The sequence below is a fragment of the Bidens hawaiensis genome, unplaced genomic scaffold, assembly GCF_021521415.1.
Source record: "Bidens hawaiensis isolate Kalapana, Puna unplaced genomic scaffold, B.hawaiensis_p1.1 tig00035742_1, whole genome shotgun sequence".
Taxonomy (NCBI): domain Eukaryota; kingdom Viridiplantae; phylum Streptophyta; class Magnoliopsida; order Asterales; family Asteraceae; genus Bidens; species Bidens hawaiensis.
Genome location: NW_027496209.1, coordinates 143,195 through 168,650, shown reverse-complemented (window position 1 = coordinate 168,650; position 25,456 = coordinate 143,195). Strand labels below are relative to the sequence as shown.

The 25,456-nt window shown below is 35.4% G+C and overlaps 1 protein-coding gene across 1 annotated transcript; it reads left to right on the top strand.

Annotated features, from left to right (window-relative positions):
- The first annotated feature begins 913 nt into the window (after positions 1–913).
- On the top strand, positions 914–2,600 carry LOC143587650 (short-chain dehydrogenase reductase ATA1-like). Its single transcript, XM_077068885.1, has 3 exons — positions 914–1,174; positions 1,256–1,515; positions 2,059–2,600. Exons 1-3 carry the CDS (start codon positions 1,122–1,124, stop codon positions 2,598–2,600), a joined length of 855 nt encoding a protein of 284 aa, XP_076925000.1. The 5' UTR covers positions 914–1,121.
- The last annotated feature ends 22,856 nt before the right edge of the window (positions 2,601–25,456 follow it).

The following is a 25,456-nucleotide window of genomic DNA, read 5'->3' as shown; positions in this document are numbered from 1 at the left end:
GGTTCAGCTTCGTGATGGTGCAGAGGTGGTGTGGCATCGATTAATTGCACTTTGATCGAGTGTTTATAGGGTAAAGAGGTCCAACTCAGTCCGTATGCAAAGTTAGCAAACTTGGTTTGATTTGATTGAATTAGCTGTCAATTGCTTAATGTTACCATATCTATGAGGTCGTGTTGGCTACGAAACAATCAAACTGTGAATTTTGGGTCAAATCGAAGCAAAAGGAAACGGTGGAAGGGGATGTTTGTGGTGACGGGTTTGGGAGGGAAGAAAGGGTAAAAGTTTTGAATTAATTGCAAACTAGTCCTTTGCCTTTGGCTTATTATCAAATTATGGAAGAACTAAAGTTTAGGGGGTGTTTTTGTAACAACTGATAGATGTTAACAATTTAAATTAAAAACAAATAATAAAAATTTTAAACGAGTGCGAGATCTTTTATTGATAAAATAGCCGATTCCAAAATGGGTTGGGTATCTTACAAATAGGTAAAATGAAAACCCGAAATGTTACATTTCCAGTTGGCATTCTCGAGTTTGACTTCCATGTAGACTTTCTCGGTTGACACTCTCGTTTGACTTTGACTTTGACGTTGACAGAATTATATTGATAACATTAGGCTATACTGATTTAGTCCCAACAATCTCCTTGTTAAACTAATGTTATAAGCGTCTTATATCATCTTGAGACCCCGTTAAACTAATGTTATCAGCGTCTTGTATCATCTTGAGACCCTTGTCCACATCATGTTATCATTCATGAATCCATAGTATCAACAAACTATGATCTTTAATTTGGCAAGCATCGTTGTTAAATTCAAGACCCCGCACCCGGATACCCTTGGAGGAACACCCGAGTTCCTAACTAATGTTTTTTTTATTACTAATCCCAACACGCGCATCCCTAGTGACAGTTTAATCATGTCAACTTTTAGTTCTTCAACATTTGTTAATCTTCGTCAGAAAACACAACATAAATGATATTATTGTAGGTTAAAAGTAGGTGAAGTAAAATGGGGAAAGCATGGTAAGGAAACTAAAACTATCATTGGAAACCACACATCTCCCTAAATGCTTCCCTATAAAGTTCACATCTTTATTGCTTGCTAACACTAAGTGTTAACCATGGAATCATGTGATCATAAAAGTGATAGTAGGCAAAAGTTTGCAACAAAAAGGTTAGTTTATATGTTCAAAAATTCTTTCTTAGCATTAACATATAACTGAAATTTTATAGGGGTATGATATTTGGTTTGAAGGTTGAGCGGAAAAGTTGCAATCGTAACCGGTGGAGCAAGAGGAATCGGAGGTGCAACAGCAACATTAATGTCAGAGAATGGGGCACATGTTATAATTGCGGATGTATTAGATGAAGTTGGTGAAAATGTTGCTAAGTCTATTAGAGGTCTTTATGTACACTGTGATGTGTCTAAAGAATCTGATGTTGAATCTGCAATTCAACTTGCTCTATCTTGGAAAGGCAAACTTGATATCATGTTCACCAATGCTGGAATTATTGGTACAAAAACACAAAATTCCTTTAAATTTTCAGGCGTAGAGTGATCAAACAGTGTGCTAATACCTGCTTGGTAGCATGAACATAAAATGAACTATGAGTAAATGATTAAGTGATTGGGATCAAAACAGATGATTTTTTAAAGTACATTTCAAAACAGGTTGGATTCACCTACCAATATATTAAAGATGATTAAATTGTATTAAGTAAAAGGATTTATAAGGTTAAATTGAATGAAGTTTTACATTTTTAGTTAGTTGGCTTGAGTTTGTTGGTCAAAAGAGCGAAAAATTCACTTTCTATACTTAAATAAGTTTCGCTTGCAACATCAACGAACTATAAAAAAAAATTTGAGATTTCCCTTGAATTAGCTTATAAGTGTAGCGATCTGTCTACAACTTTCAAAAACTGTTAAGAATTATTTATGACATCTCTAAATCACCTACAAATCCAAAAATTCGATCAAAATGGCCCTTCTCAGAGGAACAAGTTGAAAATTCGATCAAAATGACTCTTCACTTCTCATTCTTTTGCAATTGGTTTTAGATACCGGAAGGAGCATTACAAATCTTGAAATGAACAAATTAGCAACTTTAATCAACATTAACGTGAACGGTGTAATACACGGGATAAAACATGCAGCACACGCAATGATTTCATCAGGCAACGGTGGTTCAATTGTATGCTCATCAAGTTCAGCAGCCATCATGGGAGGCCTTGCATCACACTCGTACACATTAACAAAAGGCGCAATTCTTGGAATATCAAGAAGTGCCGCGTGTGAGTTAGGAGTTCATGGGATTCGGGTGAATTGTGTTTCACCACATGGGATCCCTTCTGAAATGCTTGTGAAAGCATATCAAGAGTATTTAGGGAAGCCAAATATGACCATTGAGCAAGTGAGTGACATAATAGGTTTAGAGGGAAGTTTATTACGCGGGAGATGTGGAAGCTTTGAAGATATTGCACAAGCTGTGTTATTCCTAGCTAGCGATGAAGCTGAATATATAACCGGGCATAATTTGGTTGTCGACGGAGGCTTTACCTCGGGTTCAGTCGAGATGAGTTCTTTTTATCGTGACAAATGATACAATTCTACCGTTAAATTAATACATTGCTTTTTAGTGTACAACTATGAACCTAAAACCTATAAAGTTATATGTATTCATATTGCTAAACTATAATGATGGAATGAAAACTATAATGCTAAACTATAATGATTAGAAACCATATGGGACATGTAGAATCCAAATTTAAATGCCAATTTAAGCCTCTTGACATTATATTTACAAAGCATCATAGAACAATAGGCAAAAGCAAAACAATTTGCATAGATTTAATCCAAATTAAAATGTCAATTTAAGTCTCTTGACGTAAAAAGTATTATTAAACAATTGATACCGGAGAATTAAATGCCATGTTCATCAGAAGAAAAAAAAAAGAAATTTACATTACTTTCATGTGTGCTTATCACATTTTGAAAGAAAACTATAGTAATATGATTTAGCTTGAATCTATTTTAGGTAGTTTTTGTTCAGTTTAACTGGTGCACTTCACCTGTTTTCATATTAATCATTATGTATAATTTAAGCATTTTCCCCTTTAGAATTCAGTTGGTTTATGCCCGGAAACCGCTAGGGGAAATGAACCTTCACCCGTCAAGATTGATCATACATCACTAAAGCAATAGTGCACAAAATAATAATTTTGATCATGTATAAAACTATATATTCAAATATTTTCCTTGATTGTCTTTATATAAAAAAACTCGAATTTTAGTTATATTACATCTTTAATCATAAAATTATAAGCATACATAAAACTAGTTAACAAATTGATTAAAATTAAGAGACAGAATGGATCACTTGTTATTAAGCAAAACTGAACACATACTAGCTATTTATTAGCAGAAAAACGATCTTTATAGAACATAACATAGTTTATAATGGTTTAGCAAACTTGTTTAGAAACAAAGTTCTAAAGGGGTTGATAGATAAAACACTATTTATTAGCAGAAGCTCCATAAGAACATATATACATCAAACAAAATGCTAACCTAAATGCAAAGTAAGATGCAAGAACCAACGTTTTCCCACAAAAGCATTGGATAATCAACTCTTGTCATCACTACTATATAAAGCATCTTTAACAACAGTGTAATTTGTTCATTTAAAACGGTTTTAAAAAAATCATTTTAAAAGGTAAAGAACCGCGATAAAAGGTATACTATTTAAAACACTCAATATTTAAAAAAATTTTAAAAGAATAAATACAACGTATACAATTTTTAAAATGGTTATTTTAAACGGTTTTTAATTTATTTAATTAGATCATTTTATTTGGGTAAAAAAGACATTTAAAACGATTTAAATTTGACCGAATTATTTGGTGTTATTTTGTATTTTTAATTTTATATTAACCTGCTTATCTAAAACGATATAAAATTGAAGTTTTGTTTGATATGCTATTTAAAACGGTTTAAGTTTGGTTTAATTTATTTAATTAGACCGTCTTATTTGGTTAAAGTCATTTAAAACGATTTAAATTGGACCGATTTATTTGGTGTTATATATTTTGTATTTTTAATTTTATATTAACCTGCTCATCTAAAACGATTTAAAATTGATGTTTTATTTGGTATGATATTTAAAACGGTTTAAGTTTGGTTGTTTTATTTGGTTTCTTGGTGTCGATCGATTTTTAGTTTAGGGTTTTATTAACCCCCCTCAAACACTACCAGCAACTTCTCACAACTTCCTCTCTTACTCGCCATTAGTAACCTCAGAACTCGGCAGCCATCGCTCCCTCTATTTGTTTCTCGCCATCAGGTATTCAAGCATGCATATTTGTATATTAATTACTCGATTTTGGCTATAGCTTTGAGAGTTTCCGGTTGATTATTATCAGTAGTTAACTAAATTGATATACTAGGTTTTGTAGGCTTTTAATTGTGGCTAAAAATTTCCTGTGTTTTTTTTCTAAAATTTTGATTTGTGATCTTGATTATTGACAAAGCGCGGTGCCTCTTTTTTGATTGTGTCAAATTCCCCAAATTAGTTCTTGTTTATTATTTTTATCTGGGTAAGTTGTAGTTAAGTCTGAATTTTACAAAATAATTTCCAAACTTATTAAATTTAGTGTTTTTTTTTCATTCAAGATTTTTGCTTTTGGTTGAAACATATCATGAATAACCCTTTACTTGGAGTGTCAAATTTCCCAAATTTAAATTTGTTCTTGTTTGGATCTTGATAAGATGCAATTAAATGCATATACATTTCAAAACAACATCTACCGTTGTAATTCACAAGTGGTAGATGTTGCATTCTAGTGAACGGAAAATTTGTTATTTCATTTGTATCAAAATTTCATTTTCGTTCATTTGTGTGTGTTACTCAAATATTGTGTTTTTCACGTAGTTATCATATAATTAGCGCTTATTCTTTGATCTTTTAATTCCCGTCTCAATTTGGCACATGCAATTATTTATTTGGATTCACACACTTTCAATTACTTGTGTTTTTAGATGTTTCTCATTGCTTAATTTTAACCTAAATTATAGTTTCATATTTCTATATGATTATTAACCTATAAGTTTTATCTTCTCTTTTTTATGTTTAGTAAAAATGTTTAGTAAGCGCAAGCAAGGACCTGCAAAATGTAGGAAGATCATTAAAGATCCGAGCAAATATACAATTAAATTCGATAGTAATGGTTTAGCTATTGGTAAAAATGCGGGGCCTTTTAAGTCATTTAGAGTTTAGGAAACGGATTCCTTACTATAAACTAGCTGATGACGTAGACAAAAAACGTTACGATGATGTATGGAAGTACATTAAGGTATTGTATTTTCTTCTTTTAATTTTTTTTAAATATTATATTTGTTACTATCTATGTTTAAATATTGTTTAAATATATAGGCACTGTGGAAGATACCTAACGATAACCCAAAAGATGCAATTGTAAAAAGTGGAAAGAACTTTTTAAGAAACTTTCGACATACACTTGTAACGAAATTTTCTCTAAGAAAAGAAGACCCATTTAAAGTATACACGTTTCTAGACAAAAGTCATTGGCAATCTTTTGTTGACCGAGCAAACTCTGAAGCTTTCAAGGTATTTTTTTTAAACAATAATAAACATTGTTATTATTAATATATATGTGGTAATTAGTATTAATGGCTTTTATTATTTGAAATATCTTTATTAAGGAAACAAGGAAAAAAAGCAACGACAAGTGCAGAAAAAACAATGAGCCTTCCCATGTAGGACGAATGGGATGTGCTGGATTGAAGAAGGTGTGGCAAGATAGATGGAAGCAAATTGTAATAACCTACTCACACCTAGAGGTTTTGCAAGACAAACACGTAAAAAAATTCACTGTCAGCAAAGCGACATACAACCGTGCCACAAAGTTATATGAACTTTCGCCACGCCTGTCATCGGGTGGTGAATTGAAGGGAGTACTTCACAACTTGGTAAATTTTTATATTTATTTTATATAATTGATACACAAACACACATATACATATAAATTTTTTATCGTAATATGTTTTGTAACAGCATTGTAAAGAGAGAGAGATGAAGGAAGATGATACGTATTATAAAATTGGAAAAGAAGTTGCTACGGAAGTTGTTGGTAAGGGACGTCAGCATGGGGGGCGTACTCGGTTAGTTTCCAGTGTGCTTGGTGTTAAAAAGACCTCGCAAACAGAAAAGAAAAGAAAAGAAAGAGGTTTGAGGGGGCTGAGAGAGTAGAAGAGTTAGATGTCATGCAGGTGGACCAGTGCCAAAATGTTGCAGTGGCTCAGACGACCTCGGCAATTTGTTTACTGGAAATATTTTAAAGTCATGTTACTTATTTTACTTAAAAAAATATGTTTAGACTACTAGAAAAAACACTCGCAATTTGTTTACTAGAAATCACTCACACGTGTTTTAGCCCAAACTCATTTGCACATGAATCAGTTTTGACTTTTTTAATCTGACTCGTTTTTGTCAAATTCATTTGCTTGACCCTGTTTGAGTGTTTTAAAATGACCTGTAACAAATGATCCTAGATCCCCCTGTAACTCGCGAAGAAAATATGTTAGCACGCTGATCAGTGCGCACTATATAGCTCATTCACGTGTACAAGTCAGCTTTCGCGTGTGCAATTCAGCTCACTCACGTGTGCAAATCAACTTGCTTGTGCAGGTCAACTCTATTTTTCTGGTTTACCGGGGTGTTTGGTACAGAGAATTGATTGGGGAGAAATGGAATTAGAAATATTTCTTTTGTTTGTTTTCCACTTTTCATTTCTATTTCTCTTTCTATTTCTCTAAAACTAGAGAATTCCATTTCTCTTTAAAACAAAGAGAAATCCATTTCTCAGCAGCCTCCTCATAGCATGTCACCACCTCGTCTCCGGCCACCACCCCGTCTCCGGCCACCACCTCGTCTCCAAGTCTGCAACCGCCACCTCGTCTCCAAGTCTGCAACCACCACCCCGTCTCCGCCGTTCGCAGTGGTGAACACAGAGATGGTAACCGGTTGTAGGTTGCAGGTGGTACGGGTGAACGGAGATTAGGGTTTCAAGTGGTGGTTCGTGGTAGGTTAAGGTTTTCAGATGGTCGGGTGATTGTGGTCGCAGGTGGGTGACAGTGGTGGTGGAAATCGGCGGTGGTTGCAGGTGGCTTCTGATTATCATCATCATCATCGCCACCACAACCACCACCACAAAATCTCCAAAGAGGCAGTGATGACAGATCTGAGCCTCCTTTTCTATATCTTATGTTCCAAAAATTTGAATCTTTTTAATTTCTTGTGTAGTGTGGTTGAAGAAGGGGGTTTGGTGGCGGCAGCCGGTGGTGGTGGGCTGTGGTTGAAGAAAGGGCTGTGGTGGTGGTGCTGGTGGTGTGGGGCTGTGGTAGTGGGGCTGTGGTGGTGGTGCTGTGGTGGTGGTGCTGGTGGTGGTGGGGCTGTGGTGGTGGGGCTGCGGTGATGAGTGGTGTCAGGTTGGGTGGAGGTGGGGTTGGGTATGGTAGAGTTCTCTGTTTATTTTCTCGTGTACCAAACAAGAGAAATGATTCTCATTCTCCATACCAATTCTCTTTCTCTCCAATTCCATTTCCATTTCTATTTTCTCTCCATTTCCATTCTCTGTACCAAACACCCCCTTAATATTGTGCTTGTTTTTTTTTTTTAAATTGTTTTTGCCAAAAATGATCTTTTAAACATATATTATTGCACAAATACTAACCATCATATATATTAAATTGGCCCCTGTTTTGAAGAATATATTATATTCAGTTAACCTTCTAACTAAAGTAAATTGACCTCATAAAGCAAGATAGTTCCTATAAATTAATTTAACCAAAATACAAGCATAAAACTAATCGGCGCGCGCTAACTAGCATGCATGTGCAAGCTGAACTGCACCTGTGAGCGCAAGCCAGCCTGCACGTGCGAGTTGAACTGCACCTACACGCGCGAGTTGACCAGCACGTTGACCTGAATTTGCGAGCGTTGACCCGACCTGAACCTATGTGTAAAATTCATTTGCACGGTGCACGCTGATGTGCACGAGCTAATCAGTGTGCACGCACATGCACATCAGCGCGTGCACAGCTGAGCAGCACCTGCACGATTCAGCTCATCACCGCTGACCAGCACCGGCCAGCATGCTGTGCAGCACGGGCTGACCAGCATGCTCGTGCGTGCAGGTGCAGTTTTGTAAGGCCCGTCACCGGTAACCCTACTTTCGTGTTGGATTTACTCATAAACGCAGTTCTAAATATCAGAGTTAATTAAACATTCGCGGAATTTAAAAACTTTCATAAAACATTTCATAACAAAGCACGTCTTGTCTTAAAACATCATTTTGTCTTTCAAAATAAACGAAACATTAAACTTAAACGTCTTGAGTCTTTCGATGCCAGCCTCTTATTCAGTGCCACGTGTCTCCTCAAGCGAGCAGCCTCATCCTACTCACCTGCGTGCATACTAAAAGTCAGCTACGCTGAGTGAGTTCTAGTTAATCACATAATCATACAATACATTCTTACATTTCATACTTAACCTTTTAACTTTCTTTCATACACATCTAAGTGCATATACTTTCATTCTTACCTTCGTACTTTCTTTACATACATAATCATACGTTTTAAAGAGCCTTTCGCCCTATAACCTCACAGATATTATAAGGGTCTGGTCCCTAACATCACAGATATTATAAGGGTCTGGTCCCTAACATCACAGATATTATAAGGGTCTGGTCCCTAGTTCTCGAATATTAGTAGGGTTCGATTCCCTCTTCGTTACCATACAACCATACATCATACCTCGAGTATTATTAGGGCTCGGTACCCTTTTCGTAACCATACAACCATACAACCATCTTTTCCTTCTTTTATTAACTTTATTACGTTCATACACATAAGCATACATATCATACTTACCTTATACATAGCGTTACAACCTGACGGTAAGTGCAATATCCAAAGATCGTTCACGTACCATCAAGCAATCATTCATACATATCACATATATCACATATGGCATACACTTATCACTTAGGATAAATGTATTAACAACACATCGAGTATGCACAAAGCCCCGAAAACATAACAAGGAATGGGGCTAGAAACTCACCTGAACACGGTTACGTTCACCGTTATTCGTAATCCCTTTCTTCAGTTGTGCACGGTTGACTGTATAACAAGTATACGCATCAATTAACTATCACTTCTCATATTGCATTTCTATCTTTATATGACCCACAACGAACGGGGGTCCGGGGGGCAGCGCCCCTGGCAGCGGGGTCTAGGGGCGGCAGCCCCTAGCAGGGTCCAAGGGGCAGAGCCCCTGGCTGGGGTCGAGCTGCCAGGTCAGCTTGGAAAAATTTTATTTCCATTAACTGTCTTAACACATTTTTCATTAGGTTTTTAATTTATTTCCTAATCGAACTTGACTTTAAGCGAAGTTAAACCTTAGGCGAACTTAGCTTTAAGCGAAGTTAAACCTTAAGCGAACTTAGCTTTAGGCGAAGTTATCAGTTAGGCGAACTTGGCCGTAAGCGAAGTTATCAATTAGGCGAACTTGGCCTCAGGCGAAGTTACCAGTTAGGCGAACTTGGCCGTAAGCGAAGTTATCAATTAGGCGAACTTGGCCGTAAGCGAAGTTATCAATTAGGCGAACTTGGCCTCAGGCGAAGTTACCAGTTAGGCGAACTTGGCCGTAAGCGAAGTTATCAATTAGGCGAACTTGGCCGTAAGCGAAGTTATCAATTAGGCGAACTTGGCCTCAGGCGAAGTTATCGCTTTGAAGGCGAAGTTATCGCTTTGAAGGCGAAGTTGCCCAGTTCAGCGGCTGTTTGGTTTCTATCAAGCATTTTTGGCGATTTTAACACCCTTGTTATGGTTCGACATCACCCACTGCGCTCCCCAACCGTTTTCGGTCGTATAAACACTATAAAGCTTGGATCTTTAAACTTCAAAGATCAAGAATCATACCTTTTTGTGCTTGTTTGGATCTCGTTTAACTTGTTTAATCACAACTAATCGCTCACTCTCTTTCGGATCACGCTCGTTCCTCTCCCTCGGCCGCCGGCGGTGTGTGTGGTGTGGGTGTGTTTTGGAGTGTTAGAGAATAAGATGAAATGAGTGATGTTTTAGGGTTTAGGGGATATTTATATCCCTTAAAGCCCATGGACCTAAGGCCCATTCTCATTTAACCCATCTCAATTAATCTAAGTCCATGATCCGCTCCTTACTCGATATTAATTAATCAATAACGCGAAATCACTAAACATAACTTTCTTTATTCAACATTAAAATTTTGGGATGTTACAAGTTTAGGTCTATTCTGTTCAGGTCTATGGATACATTATCGACTCAATTAAAAAAGGAAAAAAAAATGACGAGTCTTACTATATCAATAAATTGATTGAAAAGGCTACGAGAGAGAGCATTAAATGGAAAATGGTTGATGTATGTTTACATTTCATCTTTCTTGTGGTATTTTTTTTCTTCTATATTTTGTTTAAATGATTATTTGTTAATTCAATGTTTTAGTGTTATCTACAATCTAGCGGATGGGAATGCGGATACTATGTAATGAAGGCCATGCATGATATTGTGATTCGTTTCAAAGAGAAAATCGTGAGTATATTTTATACACTTCTATCACACACACATACTTGTGCATTATATATATATATATATATATATATATATATATATATATATATTGTAAGCTAACTTTTATATGTTATAGATAATGCATACTATAAAGGCCCTTAGTCAATATGAAATTGACCAATTTGTTGAAGATGCATTAGAGAAATTTATGAAAATTATTAACATCGATTGAATTTGGCGTCAAATCAGGTCAGTTATTTGAAGTGTAACTTAAAGTTTTTTTTTTAAGTATTAATGCTAAAAATGTTGACTTTTTTTAACTTTTATTTTGTGTAGTTATTGTCGGGATTTTACATTCATTCGAGGATAGAAGTATCTTCATTGATTTAGCTTTCAGCAATTTTTACCGGTTCACATGATCTCACCAAAGCAGCTATTGTTTGTGATCACAATATTGAACTATGAACTACGTAGAAATATTAGATGGTTAATGATGTTTAATGTTTTGGTTATGGATTGTTTTCCTGATGTAGAAACATAGATGTATGAATTCTGGTTGCTTCTTTTAATATATTGGTTTTTGAATATCCTTATGTATGAATTCTGGTTGCTGCTTTAATATATTGATTTTGAATATCTTGTTTTTTACATACAAACCGTTGTATTTAATAACACTAGACGCGTGTACTTGATAATAATTAAGCGTTATATTTTATCAATTAAGCGTTGTATTTGATCACATAGAACCATTGTATTTGATAACATTATAATAATTAAGTGTTGTATTTGAATAATTAATTGTTGTATTTGATTACATAAGAATGTTGTTTTTAAATAATTAAGCTGTTGTATTTGATCACATAGGAATGTTGTTTTTGCAAATAATTGAACCGTTGTATGGCTTTTTCTTTCATTTTCTGAAAGATCTTTTAAAACGGTTCAACTTTGCTATTTAAAACAGTCTCAGCCTTTTAAAACACATATATTTAAAGCGGTCATTGAATCGCTTTAATTGTGCTTAAAACCGTTGTAAAAGACTTGTTTTTATGTAGTAGTTTTAAGCAGATTAATAAAGTCAAAACTTATTCATGTGCAAATGAGTTTGGGCGCGCGAGTGATTTCCGGTAAACAAATTGCGAATGTTTTTTCTAGTAGTCTAAACATATTTTTAAAATAAAATAAGTAACATGACTTTAAAATACAGTACCTTGATTTCCGGTAAACAAATTGCCAAGGTCGTCTAACCATTCTACTCTCTCAGTCCCCTCAAACCTCTTTCTTTTCTTTTCTGTTTGCGAAGTCTTTTTAACACCAAGCACACTAGAAACTAACCGAGTACGCCTGATGTCGTCTAAAATTTATATATTATTATATCAATATTATCTACACTTTTAAGTATTTTGAAATAGGTTTTATTGAATATTACTCTTATTTGGTTCGTATTTAAAGTTTTAAAGGTTTATAAAAGACTACGAGCTAAAACAAAGTATTTAGCTTAAATAGATTTGGAGTTGATTTTTAAGGCTTACATGTTTAAATTGGATGAATTTGTTTTAAGTCAAATACTCTTTACTATTGCAAGGCCCGTGGATTCCTGAGAATTAGAGGATTATTATATTCACTTTAACTATTGTTACTTATTTATTTTGGTAGGGAGCATGAGCTACAGATTCATTTGGAGCCCCATATCACATAAGATAGAATCGGAAGTGGGCCGAGATATAAGCTTTTACAAGTTTTCACAAATTAAATATGGGCTAAAAGGAAACTGGACTATGGGCTATTGAAGAGATGTGGCTACTTGAAGAAAAAATTAACCGAAATAAAAAAAGAAACTAGGTATAATATTATGTCGGCTAGATTGACACTATATATATATATATATTGTTGTTCTTTGAAAAGAAAGGAAAAACTTTCCCTTGGTTGGGAGCTGCCAGAAGGTTCACAGAAAAAGAAGAGAAGAGCACTTTGGTTCGAGCAGACACCGTTCGGGTTCAACACATACTCAGTCAAACATCATTATTATTCGGTTTGATTTTATTGTTTTCTGTATGAAGTCAGTTTTTGAACCTTATTTATTTGGTTTGTTCTTGAGTATGGTTGTTGGCTAAACCCTTAGACCACCTAGGTTTATGATGAATTTTTGTTGACATTGGATTTTAGTTTGGATTATGCGTTTTGTTTATGGTTTATGATTAAGTAAGAGGTTTATTGTTATTCCTTTGATGCATATGTGTGCTTAGAGTTGTTTGGTGAGTTTTATTGTTTCACAGTTTTCTTGGTGATTGTCTGTCATATGATAGGATTCTGTTAGGTCATCTACTGTGTGTTTTTGACCAGTTTATGGTTGATTTGCAATAAAACCATAGGAACAATATTAATAAATCAAATAGACCTAAGTGTGCTGCTAATCTAAATAGCTGTAAGGTGATAGATTATATGATAAGTCTCGGTTGATCAAGATTGTTAGATTTAGTTCTTCGTAAGGAGTCCGTCTAAGTTTGATTTTTCAGCTTTGTTTATCTAGTCGAGTGAATTCTTTATACTACCTTTGATTTCTGCGCTGTAAGGTAGGATTTCTTATAGAGGTACTTGTCATAAAATAATTAACGACCGTAAGCAAGTCTAATTAAACTGGTGTTTTTAAGAACTTAATAGAAATCCATAGGTGTCTTCTTGTGAAGGGTCAGGCGTCCTGTCCGGGTTTTCTTTAAGTGACTATTTTATGATACCGGTTCCATAACTTAGCATTTTCCAACTATTTGATAATTGATACATTAGGGATTCTAGCCTAGGTGGTTGCTTGTCATCATTTGAATTAAGTCCTAAGTTAAGTCGTCTTTAGTTTTTTTAATTAGTTTTAATATTAGGTTAATCTTAGTTTTAAGTAAAACCCCCCAACAATAATAATAAATAGTCGTGTCTGTAGTTGAGTCTAATTTAGCTAGTTAACGTAATTAAAAGAGTCTCGTGGGTTCGATATCCGGACTTACTTAGCTGTACTAGAGTCGGCCGGTTCACTTGTCGGTTAGTAGTTTTAGTTAAGTTAAGAGTCTAGAATTATTACTTAGTGTCTAGATTAGCGTTTATTTAGTTAATAAATAATAACTACTTTTAGCACATCAACGCCCCCTCCATGCTGACGTCCCTTACCAACAACTTCCGTAACAACTTCTTTTCCAATTTTATAATACGTATCATCTTCCTTCATCTCTCTCTCTTTACAATGCTGTTACAAAACATATTACGATAAAAAAATTTATATGTATGTGTGTGTGTATCAATTATATAAAATGAATATAAAATTTACCAAGTTGTGAAGTACTCCCTTCAATTCACCACCCAATGACAGGCGTGGCGAAAGTTCATATAACTTTGTGGCACGGTTGTATGTCGCTTTGCTAACAGTGAATTTTTTACGTGTTTGTCTTGCAAAACCTCTAGGTGTGAGTAGGTTTTTACAAGTTGCTTCCATCTATCTTGCCACACATTCTTCAATCCAGCACATCCCATTCGTCTTACATGAGAAGGTTCATTGTTTTTTTCGGCACTCATCGTTGCTTTTTTCCTTATTTCCTTGTCATCAGCTAGTTTATAGTAAGGAATCCATTTCCTAAATTCTAAATGACTTAAAAGGCCCCGCATTTTTACCAATAGCTAAACCATTACTATCGTATTCAATTGTATATTTGCTCGGATCTTTAATGATCTTCTTACATTTTCCAGGACCTCGCTTGCACTTACTAGACATTTTTACTAAACATAAAAAAGAGAAGATAAAAGTTATAGGTTAATAACCATATAGAAATATGAAACTATAATTTAGGTTAAAATTAAGCAATGAGAAACATCTAAAAACACAAGTAATTGAAAGTGTGTGAATCTAAATAAATAATTGCATTCGCCAAATAGAGAAGCAAATTAAAAGATCAAAGAATAAGCGCTAATTATATGATAACTACGTGAAAAAACACAATATTTGAGTAACACACACAAATGAACGAAAATGAAATTTTGATACAACTGAAATAACAAATTTTCCGTTCACTAGAATGTAACATCTACCACTTGTGAATTACAACGGTAGATGTTGTTTTGAAATGTATATGCATTTAATTGCATCTTATCAGATCCAAACAAGAACAAATTTAAATTTGGGAAATTTGACACTCCAAACAAAGGGTTATTCATGATATGTTTCAACCAAAAAAATCTTGAATGAAAAAAAAACACTAAATTTAATAAGTTTGAAAATTATTTTGTAAAATTCAGACTTTATTACAACTTACCCATATAAAAATAATAAAAAAGAACTAAATTGGGGAATTTGACACAATCAAAAGAGAGGCATCGCGCTATGTCAATAATCTAAATCACAAATCAAAATCTTAGAAAAAAAAAACACAAGAAATTTTTAGCCACAATTAAATGCCTATAAAACCTAGTATATCAATTTAATTGACGACTAATAATAATCAACTAGAAACTCTTAAAGCTATGGAAAAAATCTAGTAACTAATATACAAATATGCATACTTGAATACCTGATGGCGAGAAACAAATAAAGGGAGCGATGGCTGCCGAGTTCTGAGGTTACTAATGGCGAGTAAGAGAGGAAGTTGTGAGAAGTTGCTGGTAGTGTTTGAGGGGGATTAATAAAACCCTAAACTAAAAATCGATCGACACCAAGAAACCAAATAAAACAACCAAACTTAAACCGTTTTAAATATCATACCAAATAAAACGTCAATTTTAAATCGTTTTAGATAAGCAGGTTAATATAAAATTAAAAATACAAAATATATATCACCAAATAAATCGTTCCAATTTAAATCGTTTTAAATGACTTTACCCAAATAAAATGGTCTAATTAAATAAATTAAATCAAACTTAAACCGTTTTAAATAGCATATCAAATAAAACTTCAATTTTATATCGTTTTAGATAAGCAAGTTAATATAAAATTAAAAATACAAAATAACACCAAATAAATCGGTCCAATTTAAATCGTTTTAAATGACTTTACCCAAATAAAATGGTCTAATTAAATAAATTAAAAATCGTTTTAAATAACCATTTTAAAAATTGTATACGTTGTATTTGTTCTTTTAAAAATTTTCTAAATATTGAGTGTTTTAAATAGTATACATGTTACAACGGTTCTTTACCTTTTAAAACGATTCTTATAAAACCATTTTAACCGTTGTTAAAGATGCTTTATCACTACAAAAAAACTGCGTATTAGCGGCGACACTATTAGCGGTGACGTGGAGTATTAGCGGCGACAACCTTGATCCGCGTTTTAACAAATCTGGGTCGTTGACTGTGGTGTGGATCCAATGGCTAGGGTTTTCTCATAAAGGTGTCGCCGCTAATAGTTAATGTCACTTTGCCGGAAATATATCTTTCTTCCCTCTCTTTTTGGAGATCTCACATCTCTCTCTTCTCTCCCAAACCCTCGATTGCCGTTGCCGTATCCCAAACGCTCGCCGTCCACCTCTCTGACATCTTAATGACTAGCCAAACCCTCGCCGGCCACCACTCCGACTTGTTTTTACAGCTCTGACATCCTATTCGCCGGCCACCACTCCGATGACCTCTTAGGTATGTTTTATTTCACTTGCCGGTGTCTTTGGTGCGTTTTGCATCTCACTTTTCTTGTTTTTTTTGTGATTGAGGTCACCTCCGCCGCCGGCCACCACTCTGTGTACCACTCCGACGCTACCACCACTTGCTGGCCACCACTCCGACACCTCAGAAATGTATGTTTTAATCTTTGTTTGTTTATAGTTTTAGGACTGATTTTGGTGTTAATTAGCAAAGTGAACCGATCTTATTTTAACATGTTAATTAGGACTGATTTGTTTATTTTATAAATAGTAAAGTGAACCGATTTGTTTATTTTAACATGTTAATTAGGACTGATCTTGTGTTTGAAAAATGGTGTAAATTAGACTGATATGTGGTGTTAATTAGTAGGGGTGTTCATGGTTCGGTTTGGAACCGTAGCGAACGGTTTATCTCGTAAACCGGCTGTAAAATACCGGTTTATCTCGTTAAATTGATGAAATATTACTTTTTTAACCCTTGGTGCATATAAACAAATTAACCATGAAGCTAGACTGTATATGTAATTTGTACATTTAAGTAAGCTTTCAAACATTTTTCTTTTGTTTCGAAAACGTTTACTAATTGTTTTTTAAGTATTGACTTTATTTTATTGTAGTAAAAGATATATTACATTACATTTCGGTTAATTTTTTAGTGTTTATAAACATTAATAATTTTTTTTTCATGGAAGAGTTCATTTAAAATAAAAAACCATGATTAACGGTTTGATTCACGGTTTGACCTAGAAACCGTCAAAACCGGACCGTGAACAGCCCTATTAATTAGAACAGATTTGTGTGTATAAACAACGTTGCCGATTATTTAAATATTATTCAAGTTTTCAAAGTTTACTTATTATTTTATTATTCAAATATTACTAGTGTAATGAAATTATTATAAAAAAATAAAAGATTAAACCGACCCGCTTAGACGGTACTAAAAATGTAAAAATGACTCGTTTGGCTACCTACTCTAAACAAATGATTAGTTGAAATGAATTATTAGAATATATACAATCATATGTCCAATATGTAAATTAGAAATTATCAAAGAACCATGAGAATCTCATGCTAGAGAGAATAGCGGGCCACTCATTTTAATCATCACGAACTTAGAATACCCGCCCAAAATTGATTTAGAAATCAATTTTGGGTTGTCCCCGTTTTGGGACTGCCTTTTGAATACTTTATCTCATTTAGGATGTGAATGTGTATTACATGATTGTTCATTTAAGAAAGATTCAGTTGTCATTTTCCTTTTGCTCCTCGGGTATATATATATATATATATACTTGGGAGCTAAGGGGAAATGCTGCCGAATTTTTCTTAAACAAACAATCGTGTAATACATATTCATATATGAGATAAAGTATTCAAAAGGTGGGTTTAGCATCCTACCCTTGTAAATACTTAATCGGCCGTCCAAACAATCTTCTAATATTTTCCCGTAGCATGAAACCCTAAATTATGTTTCAGTTGTATGATCATGTCCTCCGATAAAAATTGGATTACCAATCCAAGCATTAGATCAACTGAGTATCAGCAAGGACTCCAGTCTTTTATCGAGATGTGAAAAAACCAAGTTGATAGCAGAGGCTTTGTAAGATGTGCGTGTTCAACATGTCAGAATTCTTTAGTAATACCTTACAAAACTATGAAAGGTCATATGCGTGCATATGGATTTTGTCGGACGTACACTGAGCGGATCTATCATGGCGAAAGTTTAATTCCTCCAGTTGTGATTGTAGACGAGATTACGCCAACTAACGATATGGCCGATGTTATCGAAGACGTTATGAATGAGCGTAGGGAAGAGGATACCAACGTTAATGACAGGGACTCGGGTTCAGATAGTAGCGATGTGATGATTTTGAAGAGTTGTTAAAGGAATCCCAGTCAGAATTATATCCTTGTTGTACCAAGTTTTCTTCCCTCGACTTTTTAGCAAAGCTTATGCATATAAAGGTAAAAAACAAATGGACTAATAGTTCGCTTGATGAGCTCTTCGAGCTGTTGCAATCTTCACATCCAGAAGGCAACAAGATTCCCGCTTCGCGTTATGAAGCGAAAAAGAGATTAAAGAAGATTGGCATGGGGTATGAGTCGATAGATATGCGCAAAAATGACTGTGCTCTCTTCTGGGCATATCACCAATCGTTGCAGAATTGTCTTGTTTGTAACGAGAGTCGGTGGGTTGATACAAAAACAAAGGACAAAAAGGTACCTCACAAGGTGTTACGATACTTTCCTTTGACCCCCAGACTAAGACGTTTGTATTGTTCGAGGCATACGGCAAAATAAATGATATGGCACAGTACCGGACGATCAGAAGATGGTACGATGCGTCATCCTGTTGATGGATCTTCATGGAAAGAATTTGATAAAAAGTACCTTAATTTCTCGAGGGAACCCCGAAATGTTCGCCTAGGGCTTGCAGCTGACGGTTTCAATCCGTTTGGTAACATGTCTTTGGCTCATAGCACGTGGCCAGTTGTACTCACCACATACAATTTGCCTCCATGGCATCCTTGCCAATTCATGGCCCTAAATCACCCAGAAAGGACATGGACGTTTTCCTTAAGCCCTTGGTGTGTGAGCTTAAGCATTTGTGGCAAGAAGGCGTACGTACTAAAGACGCGGCGACAAACACATTCTTCACAATGAAGGCGGTGCTATTATGGACCATAAACGACTTTCCAGCTCGTAGTAGTCTATCTAATTGGAGCGGGTAGGGCTACAAGGCATGCCCGACTTGTAATGAAGACACTCCTTCAATGCATGTAACAAATAAAGTCGTATATGTCGGTCACCCGCCGATTCTTACATGCTAACCATGCATGGAGAAAACATTTGGACTTTAACGGCGAGCCCGAGACAAGATCCCCTCCGAAACAATTTAGTGCTGCTGACATAGAAGATCAACTCAGTCGTCTACTTTATCGTGTACCGGGCAAGCATCCCGATTTTAGAGGTGTTAAGAGAAAGCGAGAGGATTTCGAGTTGAACTGGAACAAACGAAGCATATTTTTTGAACTTGAGTATTGGTCCTCTCTCCAGCTGAAGCACAACTTAGATGTAATGCATATCGAAAAAAATGTGTGCGATAGTTTACTGGGTACTCTTCTAATGAACGATAAAACCAAAGACACGGAAAATGCACGAGTCGACTTGAAAAATCTAAATATTCGAAGAAGACAATGGTTGGAACGAAAGGGTAACAAGTTTTATAGGCCCCACCCAAAATACTCATTAAAGGTCGGTGATCGAAAGCTTTTCTATGAATTTATAAAGGATGTTAAACTGCCAGATAGGTTTGGATCTAATATCAGCAAGAGAGTCACAGATAACAACTCTAACATTACTGGGTTGAAATCTCATGATTGTCATACTCTCATGCAACGCTTGTTACCGATTGGTGTTCGAGGGTTTTTGACCAAAGATATTTATACGCCTATACTAGACCTTTGCACGTTCTTTAAGCAGCTTTGTTCAAGAACACTATTGGTAGATGATATGAAGAAAGCAAAGAAAGCCATTCTTTTGATATTGTGCTAAGTTAGAGTTGATATATCCTCCAGCGTTTTTTGACATTATGGTTCATTTAGTTTTGCATTTACCAGATGAAGCACTTCGTGGAGATCCAGTCTGTATGAGATGGATGTATCCGTTCGAAAGGTATATGAAAAAACTAAAACATTATGTCAGAAACAAGGCAAGTCCAGAAGGTTCTATAGCTGAAGGTTATGTTGCTGAAGAGGCTCTATCATTTTGTTCGATGTAACTTCGAGATGTTCAAACTCGGTTCAATCGCCCCGACAGAAACGAAGATGCCGTTGTCGAAAAAACTAAGTTGTGGGTGTTTGAGTCTAAATGTCGCCCGGCTAGCGCAAAGCAAATCAAATATCTTACTATCAACGAGAAGCTCAATTTCGAATGGTTTGTCCTCGATAGCTATCAAGAAGTTAGGGACTATATGAAGTAAGTGCTCATCTCTTTAACTTTTTATAATCTGTTAAGTATTTTCTCTTTCCTTATTGGGTCTATATTTTTGTCGTCGACTTAGTGAATTCAAATATGAACATCCCCAAGATGACGTTAAAACTAAATTTCCGAAGTGGTTTCTCGAGAAGGTAATCCATATAATCTGTTAGGTATTTCCCTTTTCATTTAGTTATGCATTTACCTGATGAAGTAATACATTATTCTATATTTGTTAGTTATATTCGATGAAAGTACAAATTCTCCTGAATTCCACCCAGAGTTGTATGCTCTTTCAATGGGTGCGAAATAAATGCCTTTACTTACAGTGCTTGCATAGTCAACGGTGTTCGGTTTATGGTGCGTGGTCTTGACGTAGAACGAACAATGCAAAACTCCGGGGTTCTAGCAGAAGGAGTGAACCATGAGAAATACTATGGCCAAGTAGAAGAGATCATTGAGTTGTGTTATGGAAATGGGTATTCAACTGTCCTATTTCGGTGCAAGTGGTTTGATACTCGAAGGGGTGTTAGACATGATAATAATATCACCAGTATCAACACAGAGCACGAATAGGACAAAGAAGATCAACTCATATTTGCTTCGCAAGTCAAACAAGTGTTTTACATTCAAGAACCTTGTCGAGGAAACCAAAATAATAACCACCGATGGGTTGTCGAGAATGTTAATCATCGAAAAATTTGGGATCTACCTACATTAAACGATGGCCGCGTTGAAAATGCTCAAAATGTTGACAATGACTTAGTAGAAGATCATGACGTTGTTCATAACAATTCTTCATCTAATTGTTTACTTTCCATTGAATTTACTCAATACTTGTTAAACACGTCTTCTCATGTCACTGTGGGTGAGAAGTCAAGTGAAGTTAATCCGCCAACGGTTACCGCTAATACATTGTCTGATGACGAGAGTGATAATGACGAGGATGATTTTGAGTACGACACGAAGGGATCGGAGGCAGAGGGATCGGATCCGATGGAGAGTTTGATTAAAATAATAGTTGTAATTTGTATTTGTATGTGGTTATAAGAAAACTTTGCATTTTTATGTGGCAATAGAAAACTTGAATCATATTATATATTTGTATTGCATATCTTATAACTTTTCAGATCATGGTGACGTCATGCCTCGAGGACATGGCGGCGATGGTGCCGAGGATCCGCCACCTCCAGGTGGTTTTCGGCGAGGTGTTCACGAGGTGGATGGTAAGGGGGGCCTTTGTCTTTCATATTTGACAGGAGTGCTACATTCATTCCGATTGGTGAGGTTGCCGACATGTTTATTCTCGAGGTGGGAATATATATGGGGAGGAACATCGCCTTTGACAAGGAAAGTTGGGGGAATGTGTCTGAAGCGGAGAAAAATGCTTTGTTCGAGCATCTTGGTGTAAGTGATTTGTTAATTTGAATATTCTTCATTTAATTATTTGTCTTTTACTTAATTAACTAGTTTCTTTTATTTGTTTCATAGCGATACTTCAATTTACAAGAGATAGAGCAAGATCCACAAAAATATCTGTTAAAGGGTGGCATTGACTTCGTGATCTCAAAGCGATATAGAGATCGAAAAAGCAAAGCAAAAAGCCATTATAAGGTTGTGGGTGGAAATGCTAATATAGACTTAACAAAGAGCAAACTCCCCACGGAGATGAGTGAAGAAAACTGGAAGAAATTTGTTGACCTTTTCCAGACCGTGTCACATGAAAACTGGTCGTCGGTCAACACAGCAAACTGACAAAAGAAGCAATACACAAACCGGGGGGGACGGCATCCTATAGTAGCTATGTCTGACATTTGAGCCAAAACAAGGTACACCTCAGTACGTATTTACTGATTAAGCAAATAAACGCCTTTTGCGTAACAAGCGAACGATTAACCGAACGGGTCGGGTTATGACCCAGATATCTCGGGGGGGCATTTATAAGTGATATACGATCTATACAAGCTAAAATATTAGAAATATGGTCTTAGTTTGATAGCAAACAAGTTAAACGAAAACATGCTCGTTTAACCACCCGCCATAGAATTAAACGCGAAAGATAGTTACAAACCAAGCATTGTATCATCCGTTAAGCCGAAAAAGACTTACCAAACACTTATTTGAAATGTTTTAAGCAATCCGTGAAAATATTTTTGATTTTTACAAACATATAGTATGTTTTTATAATTTTACACAAAACTAGCCGAAAAACACTCGTTTTCGCGTTGTTTAACACACCCGATAAGTTTTTCGCGCCAAAAACTGAACCCGAACTAAATTTGGACCGGGCTTTTCGTATTTGGGCTTGAGAAATCAGAAACTTGGGCCAAAAATGGGCCCAAGGTGGGCCCATGATGGTCCGATCGCAATCAGCAGCCCCCCCCCCTTGTTTATTCTTTCACATTTAAACTAGGTTCAAGCCATTTTAACATCATTTCTTGGAAAACTCTGGACACACCTTCTGTTTCAGCCAGAAAAGTTCCAAAACCCTAAGGTAAGAGCTTAAATAAGTAGCTTTTTTACTTGTTTGAACTTGTTTAATACCATAAAAACATGTCTTGGTTACTAAAAATCATTCCTAACCGTGTAAAAATCCTAAAAATGGTCCATAAACATGTTTTGATCATAAAAATGGTAAGGAACTTGTTTTGATAATTTTTTTGGCCATAAACACGGATTAAAGGGTTGAAACGACGTTTTTACGGTTCAAAAGTTCGTTTTTGTGCACTAGCCGAAACCCTAACTTAAGGGTTGTTATGTTGATGAAATATTGCTTGGTTTGTGATATAGGACTTGTACCTAGCTTTCTTAGAAGCACAAGAACCTGAAAACTTGATTAAAAGGTCGGAAACGAGCCAAACCCGCTGAGGTAATGCCGAAACACTCGCTTACGGGCTATTTAGGTTAAGGTTGTGATGTGCAAATTTTTAGGACTTGAAATTTTTCAGGGATATCAGGGAACATGTCAATGATTCCCTGTTTAAATTTAGTAATATTTCGACCATCCGAGAATATTTGGCGAATTTATTACCGAATTGGGACGTTTATTTGGGAAAAATAGCTATTACTTCAAAAATTATGAAATTTTTCTGGGAACTCAGATTTGATGTAAGTTGGTCACATATAAATTTTGGGATCATTTGGAGAAGTTTAAAGGTGTTTTGTTTATTTGCGTTCGTGTGAATTTTTACAGCCGAATTTGGGCCGAAAAGAATATCGCACGAGCTTTTTACATTCTGAAATTGATACAGGTTGTTTTGGGACATGATTTGAGTATTCAGGAATTTTTGTTGAATTTTTGGAAATTGTTTGGGGTAAACGGACGATTTTCAGACAAAATATAGCTGATAAAATGAATTTTTATAAATTAATAAATCAGTAAATAAATTCCAGAAATATTTTTATAAAAATCTACATATTTTAATTGATAAGTGGTTAAATTTTCATAATTTAATGATTAACGATTAATTAATTATGCTAATCTGAATATTAAACAAATTCCGTTTTTATAAAAACCGGCAAGTTCGCGACTTGTGAACCTGCGGGAATATCAAAACACCAAGAGTGGTCAAAAATCATATTTTTAGACTAATTAAGTAAAAACGAACTTTTCTATGAGAAACCTGGACAATCCGGGTGGATTGTGCGCGTTTTTCTCAAATCAAACTGAATAAACGGAAACGGGCCCCGTGGCTAATCCGGGACCCCAATATGTGATCTTTCTTTATAACTTAATCATTTTGTTAACCAATACATTTACCCAAGCTTATTTTCCCATAACTGTTTTCTGAACGCGTAAACGAACAACTTGGCCCAGCTGGGAAAACGGGAGTCTGAGCCAAGTTCGATTTTAAGTATTAGACATTGAAGAACATCACAACCTAAGCCTATTGCCACTTTCTGGGCGTTCCAGCTACACCCAGATTAGTTATACAGCCCAGTTTAGTATTGAGATTATAATAATATTAAAATATTAATATTATTATAATATTAATTATAGGAACTACTGATAGCGGACTGAACAAACCACGAGTTGATACAGTACGGAATATCTACAAAACCGTGAGTTTCATGACCCCACTTTTAAACTGTTTTACGAACTTTTGGGGTGAAAAACATGTTTGCTTATATCTATGTACTTATCTGAAACATGTGATGATGTGAATTATCTAAGTGCTAACACACGAAAGTCCCCACAATCACAGTGATTAACTTCGAGCCGGTGGCTTGTGAATAGTACTATTGGTTTGACAAACCCAAACGGAATCGGCCTGATTGCCGTGTCACATAGCGCCGTTTGCACATGACCATATTTAAACATACAGGCTATGTAGTGTTAGACATAGCTACCGGGGCATGTTGTGGGCGGAAGGGGAGCCACAGTGGTTGATTGAGCGTGGGAAATGGAGGCACGCAGCACGAATAGTCCAGGCTTCACTGTAGCTTAGCATAATTACATCACATACATCATTTACATACATACATACTTATTTCATAATTACAAGTGTTGACTTGTGAACACTCATTACTGTTTTCTTGAAACTCGTGAAACTCACCAACTCTAGTAGTTGACCCGTTTTAAACTGCTTTTCAGGTGTACCTAAATCGGAATGATTGGGTGATCTGTTACTTGCGTGAAGTGTGTGGTTGATGCTATGTGAATAGAAGCAAGGGCGTTATTAGTAAGAATGTATAGTTAACGAACTAGTTTTGTTTGTATCGCTTAGACTGTTAAACAATGATAGAACAAAGAAATGTAATATATTGTAAATTAGTTTGTAATGTTTCTTTATGAACAATGTATTGATATCAGAGGTGTCTGTTACATTCCCGTTTTACGCTTCCGCATTGTGCTAGTCGGGGTGTGACACTATGGCTACAAAAATGTAATGATTTATATTTTACACACACATACAAAAATTATATATATATATTTATTGTCTGCATATTAATATTTAGTGTTATACAGCGCCTGAACGAGCTCCAAGTTTTTAGGAAAGCTCATTGTCGACGTGATGGCACTTTTGATAGTGAGGTGGCGGAGCGTCAATATGTATGTATTTATTAAAGTATATTTTTCACATATATTTATTAAAGTATATTTTTCAAATATATTAATCATCTTTTATGTTGTTGTAAAATATAGAATGAATTAAGAAGCGAGATCGAGGAGCAAACTGAGCCTGATAGCGAAGGCAAATTTGAAGAAACTGATGGGCCGATTTCAAATGCGGTCGGAATA

What these genes read in the sequence shown, in the direction of transcription:
- LOC143587650 (XM_077068885.1), top strand. Translation starts at nt 1,122, where the DNA reads ATGGAATCATGTGATCATAAAAGTGATAGTAGGCAAAAGTTTGCAACA. An exon ending in CAAAAGTTTGCAACAAAAAG is followed by an intron (nt 1,175 to 1,255) that starts GTTAGTTTATAT and finishes TTTGGTTTGAAG; the next exon opens with GTTGAGCGGAAAAGTTGCAA. An exon ending in CACCAATGCTGGAATTATTG is followed by an intron (nt 1,516 to 2,058) that starts GTACAAAAACAC and finishes AATTGGTTTTAG; the next exon opens with ATACCGGAAGGAGCATTACA.